At 30.5% G+C, this 10,087-nt stretch overlaps 1 protein-coding gene across 2 annotated transcripts in view; it reads right to left on the bottom strand.

Moving 5' to 3' along the window:
* Positions 1-10,087, bottom strand: part of ttll7 (tubulin tyrosine ligase-like family, member 7) — a 271,036-nt gene that overhangs the window by 75,681 nt on the left and 185,268 nt on the right. For both annotated transcript variants that reach the window (XM_061975468.1, XM_061975469.1), the window contains exon 15: positions 9,482-9,683. In XM_061975468.1, coding sequence (XP_061831452.1) covers positions 9,482-9,683 — 202 coding nt within the window. The remainder of the gene's footprint in view (positions 1-9,481; positions 9,684-10,087) is intronic.

Below are 10,087 nucleotides of genomic sequence, written 5' to 3'. Positions count from 1 at the left end.
CAAGACCTTTAGTGTACTTTTTTTTTATAAAATTGTCATTTGTCCAAAAATAATAATGAATAAAAATCAACGTTGTTAAGAATTAATGAACTATTTAGACACCAATTAGTTCACATCAAATATTCTATTTCGACATATTTTGGGGGGAAAATGTTGCATATTTTGTGTGTTTTCCGTATCAAAAACTAAGGTTTTCTTTGACAAAGAGCATAAAACACACACAAAAAACATAACTGACAGAAAGATCAGAAGTTTACTTTCAAGCAGTGAAAGTAAAAAAAACAAATAATATATGTCTCATTCCTAACACTCATGAGTGGGACCCATTTGGAGCCCCAAGACCTTAAGTGTACTTTTTTTTATAAAACTGTCATTTGTCCAAAAATAATAATGAATAAAAACCAACGTTGTTTTGAATTAATGAACTATTCAAGGCACCAATTAGTTCACATCAAATACTACACTTTGAAATATGTTTTTTGGGGAAAAAGGTGTGTATTTTATGTGTTTTCCGTATCAAAAACTAAGGTTTTCTTTGACAAAGAGCATAAAACACACACAAAAAACATAACTGACAGATAAATCAGAAGTTTACTTTCAAGCAGTGAAAGTAAAAAAAATAAAATAATATATGACTTATTTTTAATACTTTTATGAGTGGGACCCATTTGGAGCCCCAAGACCTTTAGTGTACTTTTTTTTATAAAATTGTCATTTGTCCAAAAATAATAATGAATAAAAATCAACGTTGTTATGAATTAATGAACTATTTAGACACCAATTAGTTCACATGAAATATTCTATTTCGACATATTTTGGGGGGGAAATGTTGCATATTTTATGTGTTTTTCCGTATCAAAAACTAAGGTTTTCTTTGACAAAGAGCATAAAACACAAACAAAAAACATAATTGACGGATAGATCAGAAGTTTACTTTCAAGCAGTGAAAGTAAAAAAAACAAATAATATATGTCTCATTCCTAACACTCATGAGTGGGACCCATTTGGAGCCCCAAGACCTTTAGTGTACTTTTTTTTATAAAACTGTCATTGCTCAAAAAATAATAATGAACAAAAATCAACGTTGTTATGAATTAATGAACTATTTAGACACCAATTAGTTCACATCAAATATTCTATTTCGACATATTTTGGGGGGGAAATGTTGCATATTTTGTGTGTTTTCCGTATCAAAAACTAAGGTTTTCTTTGACAAAGAGCATAAAACACAAACAAAAAACATAACTGACGGATAAATCAGAAGTTTACTTTCAAGCAGTGAAAGTAAAGAAAAAATAATATATGACTTATTTTTAATACTTTTATGAGTGGGACCCATTTGGAGCCCCAAGACCTTTAGTGTATTTGTTTTAATAAAACTGTCATTGCTCAAAAAATAATAATGAATAAAAATCAATGTTGTTATGAATTAATGAACTATTCAGACACCAATTAGTTCACATCAAATATTCTATTTCGACATATTTTGGGGGGGAAATGTTGCATATTTTGTGTGTTTTCCGTATCAAAAACTAAAGTTTTCTTTGACAAAGAGCATAAAAGACAAACAAAAAACATAACTGACAGAAAGATCAGAAGTTTACTTTCAAGCAGTGAAAGTAAAGAAAAAATAATATATGACTTATTTTTAATACTTTTATGAGTGGGACCCTTTTGGAGCCCCAAGACCTTTAGTGTATTTTTTTTAATAAAACTGTCATTGCTCAAAAAATAATAATGAATAAAAATCAATGTTGTTATGAATTAATGAACTATTCAGACACCAATTAGTTCACATCAAATATTCTATTTCGACATATTTTGGGGCGAAAATGTTGCATATTTTGTGTGTTTTCCGTATCAAAAACTAAGGTTTTCTTTGACAAAGAGCATAAAACACACACAAAAAACATAACTGACGGATAAATCAGAAGTTTACTTTCAAGCAGTGAAAGTAAAAAAAACAAATAATATACAGTATGTCTCATTCCTAACACTCATGAGTGGGACCCATTTGGAGCCCCAAGACCTTTAGTGTAGTTTTTTTTTATAAAACTGTCATTCGTCCAAAAATAATAATGAATAAAAATCAACGTTGTTATGAATTAATGAACTATTTAGACACCAATTAGTTCACATCAAATATTCTATTTCGACATATTTTGGGGGGGAAATGTTGCATATTTTGTGTGTTTTCCGTATCAAAAACTAAGGTTTTCTTTGACAAAGAGCATAAAACACAAACAAAAAACATAACTGACGGATAAACCAGAAGTTTACTTTCAAGCAGTGAAAGTAAAGAAAAAATAATATATGACTTATTTTTAATACTTTTATGAGTGGGACCCATTTGGAGCCCCAAGACCTTTAGTGTATTTTTTTAAATAAAACTGTCATTTGTCCAAAAATAATAATGAATAAAAATCAACGTTGTTATGAATTAATGAACTATTCAAGACACCAATTAGTTCACATCAAATATTCTATTTCGACATATTTTGGGGGGGAAATGTTGCATATTTTGTGTGTTTTCCGTATCAAAAACTAAGGTTTTCTTTGACAAAGAGCATAAAACACACACAAAAAACATAATTGACGGATAGATCAGAAGTTTACTTTCAAGCAGTGAAAGTAAATAAAACAAATAATATATGTCTCATTCCTAACACTCATGAGTGGGACCCATTTGGAGCCCCAAGACCTTTAGTGTACTTTTTTTTATAAAACTGTCATTTGTCCAAAAATAATAATGAATAAAAATCAACGTTGTTATGAATTAATGAACTATTTAGACACCAATTAGTTCACATCAAATATTCTATTTCGACATATTTTGGGGGGGAAATGTTGCATATTTTGTGTGTTTTCCGTATCAAAAACTAAGGTTTTCTTTGACAAAGAGCAAAAAAGACAAACAAAAAACATAACTGACAGAAAGATCAGAAGTTTACTTTCAAGCAGTGAAAGTAAAGAAAAAATAATATATGACTTATTTTTAATACTTTTATGAGTGGGACCCATTTGGAGCCCCAAGACCTTTAGTGTACTTTTTTTTAATAAAATTGTCATTTGTCCAAAAATAATAATGAATAAAAATCAACGTTGTTAAGAATTAATGAACTATTTAGACACCAATTAGTTCACATCAAATATTCTATTTCGACATATTTTGGGGGGAAAATGTTGCATATTTTGTGTGTTTTCCGTATCAAAAACTAAGGTTTTCTTTGACAAAGAGCATAAAACACACACAAAAAACATAACTGACGGATAAATCAGGAGTTTACTTTCAAGCAGTGAAAGTAAAAAAAACAAATAATATATGTCTCATTCCTAACACTCATGAGTGGGACCCATTTGGAGCCCCAAGACCTTAAGTGTACTTTTTTTTATAAAACTGTCATTTGTCCAAAAATAATAATGAATAAAAACCAACGTTGTTTTGAATTAATGAACTATTCAAGGCACCAAATAGTTCACATCAAATACTACACTTTGAAATATGTTTTTTGGGGAAAAAGGTGTGTATTTTATGTGTTTTCCGTATCAAAAACTAAGGTTTTCTTTGACAAAGAGCATAAAACACACACAAAAAACATAACTGACGGATAAATCAGAAGTTTACTTTCAAGCAGTGAAAGTAAAAAAAAAAAAATAATATATGACTTATTTTTAATACTTTTATGAGTGGGACCCATTTGGAGCCCCAAGACCTTTAGTGTACTTTTTTTTATAAAATTGTCATTTGTCCAAAAATAATAATGAATAAAAATCAACGTTGTTATGAATTAATGAACTATTTAGACACCAATTAGTTCACATCAAATATTCTATTTCGACATATTTTGGGGGGGAAATGTTGCATATTTTGTGTGTTTTCCGTATCAAAAACTAAGGTTTTCTTTGACAAAGAGCATAAAACACACACAAAAAACATAACTGACGGATAAATCAGAAGTTTACTTTCAAGCAGTGAAAGTAAATAAAACAAATAATATATGTCTCATTCCTAACACTCATGAGTGGGACCCATTTGGAGCCCCAAGACCTTTAGTGTACTTTTTTTTTATAAAACTGTCATTTGTCCAAAAATAATAATGAATAAAAATCAACGTTGTTATGAATTAATGAACTATTTAGACACCAATTAGTTCACATCAAATATTCTATTTCGACATATTTTGGGGGGGAAATGTTGCATATTTTGTGTGTTTTCCGTATCAAAAACTAAGGTTTTCTTTGACAAAGAGCATAAAACACACACAAAAAATATAACTGACGGATAAATCAGAAGTTTACTTTCAAGCAGTGAAAGTAAATAAAACAAATAATATATGTCTCATTCCTAACACTCATGAGTGGGACCCATTTGGAGCCCCAAGACTTTTAGTGTATTTTTTTTAATAAAACTGTCATTGCTCAAAAAATAATAATGAACAAAAATCAACGTTGTTATGAATTAATGAACTATTTAGACACCAATTAGTTCACATCAAATATTCTATTTCAACATATTTTGGGGGGGAAAATGTTGCATATTTTGTGTGTTTTCCGTATCAAAAACTAAGGTTTTCTTTGACAAAGAGCATTAAACACAAACAAAAAACATAATTGACGGATAGATCAGAAGTTTACTTTCAAGCAGTGAAAGTAAATAAAAAATAATATATGACTTATTTTTAATACTTTTATGAGTGGGACCCATTTGGAGCCCCAAGACCTTTAGTGTATTTTTTTTAATAAAACTGTCATTGCTCAAAAAAAAAATAATGAATAAAAATCAATGTTGTTATGAATTAATGAACTATTCAAGACACCAATTAGTTCACATCAAATATTCTATTTCGACATATTTTGGGGGGGAAATGTTGCATATTTTATGTGTTTTCCGTATCAAAAACTAAGGTTTTCTTTGACAAAGAGCATTAAACACAAACAAAAAACATAACTGATGGATAAATCAGAAGTTTACTTTCAAGCAGTGAAAGTAAAAAAAACAAATAATATATGTCTCATTCCTAACACTCATGAGTGGGACCCATTTGGAGCCCCAAGACCTTTAGTGTACTTTTTTTTATAAAATTGTCATTTGTCCAAAAATAATAATGAATAAAAATCAACGTTGTTATGAATTAATGAACTATTTAGACACCAATTAGTTCACATCAAATATTCTATTTCGACATATTTTGGGGGGGAAATGTTGCATATTTTATGTGTTTTTCCGTATCAAAAACTAAGGATTTCTTTGACAAAGAGCATAAAACACACACAAAAAACATAACTGACGGATAAATCAGAAGTTTACTTTCAAGTAGTGAAAGTAAATAAAACAAATAATATATGTCTCATTCCTAACACTCATGAGTGGGACCCATTTGGAGCCCCAAGACCTTTAGTGTATTTTTTTTAATAAAACTGTCATTGCTCAAAAAATAATAATGAACAAAAATCAACGTTGTTATGAATTAATGAACTATTTAGACACCAATTAGTTCACATCAAATATTCTATTTCGACATATTTTGGGGGGAAAATGTTGCATATTTTGTGTGTTTTCCGTATCAAAAACTAAGGTTTTCTTTCACAAAGAGCATTAAACACAAACAAAAAACATAATTGACGGATAGATCAGAAGTTTACTTTCAAGCAGTGAAAGTAAATAAAAAATAATATATGACTTATTTTTAATACTTTTATGAGTGGGACCCATTTGGAGCCCCAAGACCTTTAGTGTACTTTTTTTTATAAAATTGTAATTTCTCCAAAAATAATAATGAATAAAAATCAACGTTGTTATGAATTAATGAACTATTTAGACACCAATTAGTTCACATCAAATATTCTATTTCGACATATTTTGGGGGGAAATGTTGCATATTTTGTGTGTTTTCCGTATCAAAAACTAAGGTTTTCTTTGACAAAGAGCATAAAACACACACAAAAAACATAACTGACGGATAAATCAGAAGTTTACTTTCAAGCAGTGAAAGTAAAGAAAAAATAATATATGACTTATTTTTAATACTTTTATGAGTGGGACCCATTTGGAGCCCCAAGACCTTTAGTGTATTTTTTTTAATAAAACTGTCATTGCTCAAAAAATAATAATGAACAAAAATCAACGTTGTTATGAATTAATGAACTATTTAGACACCAATTAGTTCACATCAAATATTCTATTTCGACATATTTTGGGGGGAAAATGTTGCATATTTTGTGTGTTTTCCGTATCAAAAACTAAGGTTTTCTTTGACAAAGAGCATAAAAGACAAACAAAAAACATAATTGACGGATAGATCAGAAGTTTACTTTCAAGCAGTGAAAGTAAAGAAAAAATAATATATGACTTATTTTTAATACTTTTATGAGTGGGACCCATTTGGAGCCCCAAGACCTTTAGTGTACTTTTTTTTATAAAATTGTCATTTCTCCAAAAATAATAATGAATAAAAATCAACGTTGTTATGAATTAATGAACTATTTAGACACCAATAAGTTCACATGAAATATTGTATTTCGACATATTTTGGGGGGGAAATGTTGCATATTTTGTGTGTTTTCCGTATCAAAAACTAAGGTTTTCTTTGACAAAGAGCATAAAACACACACAAAAAACATGATTGACGGATAAATCAGAAGTTTACTTTCAAGCAGTGAAAGTAAATAAAACAAATAATATAAGACTCATTCCTAACACTCATGAGTGGGACCCATTTAGAGCCCCAAGACCTTTAGTGTACTTTTTTTAATAAAACTGTCATTTGTCCAAAAATAATAATGAATAAAAATCAACGTTGTTTTGAATTAATGAACTATTCAAGACACCAAATAGTTCACATCAAATACTACACTTTGAAATATGTTTTTTGGGGAAAAAGGTGTGTATTTCATGTGTTTTCCGTATCAAAAACTAAGGTTTTCTTTGACAAAGAGCATTAAACACAAACAAAAAACAAAATTGACGGATAGATCAGAAGTTTACTTTCAAGCAGTGAAAGTAAATAAAACAAATAATATATGTCTCATTCCTAACACTCATGAGTGGGACCCATTTGGAGCCCCAAGACCTTTAGTGTATTTTTTTTAATAAAACTGTCATTTGTCCAAAAATAATAATGAACAAAAATCAACGTTGTTATGAATTAATGAACTATTTAGACACCAATTAGTTCACATCAAAATATTCTATTTCGACATATTTTGGGGGGGAAATGTTGCATATTTTGTGTGTTTTCCGTATCAAAAACTAAGGTTTTCTTTGACAAAGAGCATAAAACACACACAAAAAACATAACTGACGGATAAATCAAAAGTTTACTTTCAAGCAGTGAAAGTAAAGAAAAAATAATATATGACTTATTTTTAATACTTTTATGAGTGGGACCCATTTGGAGCCCCAAGACCTTTAGTGTATTTTTTTTAATAAAACTGTCATTGCTCAAAAAATAATAATGAACAAAAATCAACGTTGTTATGAATTAATGAACTATTTAGACACCAATTAGTTCACATCAAATATTCTATTTCGACATATTTTGGGGGGAAAATGTTGCATATTTTGTGTGTTTTCCGTATCAAAAACTAAGGTTTTCTTTGACAAAGAGCATAAAAGACAAACAAAAAACATAATTGACGGATAGATCAGAAGTTTACTTTCAAGCAGTGAAAGTAAAGAAAAAATAATATATGACTTATTTTTAATACTTTTATGAGTGGGACCCATTTGGAGCCCCAAGACCTTTAGTGTATTTTTTTTAAATAAAACTGTCATTTGTCCAAAAATAATAATGAATAAAAATCAACGTTGTTATGAATTAATGAACTATTCAAGACACCAATTAGTTCACATCAAATATTCTATTTCGACATATTTTGGGGGGGAAATGTTGCATATTTTGTGTGTTTTCCGTATCAAAAACTAAGGTTTTCTTTGACAAAGAGCATAAAACACACACAAAAAACATAATTGACGGATAGATCAGAAGTTTACTTTCAAGCAGTGAAAGTAAATAAAACAAATAATATATGTCTCATTCCTAACACTCATGAGTGGGACCCATTTGGAGCCCCAAGACCTTTAGTGTACTTTTTTTTATAAAACTGTCATTTGTCCAAAAATAATAATGAATAAAAATCAACGTTGTTTTGAATTAATGAACTATTCAAGGCACCAAATAGTTCACATCAAATACTACACTTTGAAATATGTTTTTTGGGGAAAAAGGTGTGTATTTTATGGGTTTTCCGTATCAAAAACTAAGGTTTTCTTTGACAAAGAGCATAAAACACACACAAAAAACATGATTGACGGATAAATCAGAAGTTTACTTTCAAGCAGTGAAAGTAAATAAAACAAATAATATATGTCTCATTCCTAACACTCATGAGTGGGACCCATTTGGAGCCCCAAGACCTTTAGTGTACTTTTTTTTATAAAATTGTCATTTGTCCAAAAATAATAATGAATAAAAATCAAAGTTGTTATGAATTAATGAACTATTTAGACACCAATTAGTTCACATCAAATATTCTATTTCCACATATTTTGGGGGGGAAATGTTGCATATTTTGTGTGTTTTCCGTATCAAAAACTAAGGTTTTCTTTGACAAAGAGCATTAAACACAAACAAAAAACATAATTGACGGATAGATCAGAAGTTTACTTTCAAGCAGTGAAAGTAAATAAAAAATAATATATGACTTATTTTTAATACTTTTATGAGTGGGACCCATTTAGAGCCCCAAGACCTTTAGTGTATTTTTTTAAATAAAACTGTCATTGCTCAAAAAATAATAATGAATAAATATCAATGTTGTTATGAATTAATGAACTATTTAGACACCAATTAGTTCACATCAAATATTCTACTTCGACATATTTTGGGGGGGAAATGTTGCATATTTTGTGTGTTTTCCGTATCAAAAACTAAGGTTTTCTTTGACAAAGAGCATAAAACACACACAAAAAACATAACTGACGGATAAATCAGAAGTTTACTTTCAAGCAGTGAAAGTAAATAAAACAAATAATATGTCTCATTCCTAACACTCATGAGTGGGACCCATTTGGAGCCCCAAGACCTTTAGTGTACTTTTTTTTATATAACCTGTCATTGCTCAAAAAATAATAATGAATAAAAATCAATGTTGTTATGGATTAATTAAGTATTCAAGGATCTGATTAGTTCACATCAAATACTACACTTTGAAATATGTTTTTTGGGGAAAAAGGGTGTGTATTTTGTGTGTTTGTCATAATAAAAGCAAGGTTTTCTTTGACAAAGAGCATAAAACACCTTGGATGTAAAGATATGTTAGGACATGAGATATGAATCATGTTTTTTGCTCCTGAATGTTTGTATTTTCCAGAGAATTCTGCCCAAGATGGTCCTCCTGGAGTCCCTAACGATGCGTTCAAGTGTCATGAAGGAAAAAGCCTCAAAGCGTCATTAAAATGAGAAAAAACCCCAAACTTCACCTGAGCGCTCGGCCAAGTTCTTGTCCTTGACCCGGAGGTCGTAGGAGACCTTCTTCTCCCTCTTCTCGCCGCCCGCCTTCCTCCTCTCGTCGTCCTCTTCCTCTGACGAAGAGCAGGAGTTTTCAGCGCCGCTGCCGAAGTGGGCCAGGTAGTCTGGTCGCTGACGTGGCGTCTGGCTGCACTCGGGCATGGCGCTCAGGGGCTGGCGGGCGGAGAACACGTCAGGGCAAGGAGAACACGGACATGCTGACAGGCAAATGTCGGCAAATCACGGGAGTTCACGTCAAGAACTACGCTAACTAGCTGCTAGTCAAAATTAAAATACTAAATGCATTCACTTTCAGGTCCGATGGAAAGAGACTCGCAAATAAACTGAGAAAAAACTAAATAAAGCACAGCATTGACTAATATGACCCGATCCAAACAACCTTCCCTAGTCATGGCGCAAAAAAAAATGTATATGCAAACAACAGAAAAAGTCAACACGATGGTCACACATAACACAACCTGCTCACTGAACTTTGTGAATATCATTTCAAAAAATGTCCAAACATCATACATCATTTAAAATTACACCCATTTAGAGCCTCTATCGTGCATGATGGG

The sequence above is a fragment of the Nerophis lumbriciformis genome, linkage group LG14 (assembly GCF_033978685.3).
Source record: "Nerophis lumbriciformis linkage group LG14, RoL_Nlum_v2.1, whole genome shotgun sequence".
Classification (NCBI taxonomy): Eukaryota; Metazoa; Chordata; class Actinopteri; order Syngnathiformes; family Syngnathidae; genus Nerophis; species Nerophis lumbriciformis.
Note: the sequence above shows the minus strand (reverse complement) of the source record. Positions and strands in the feature narration are given on the sequence as shown.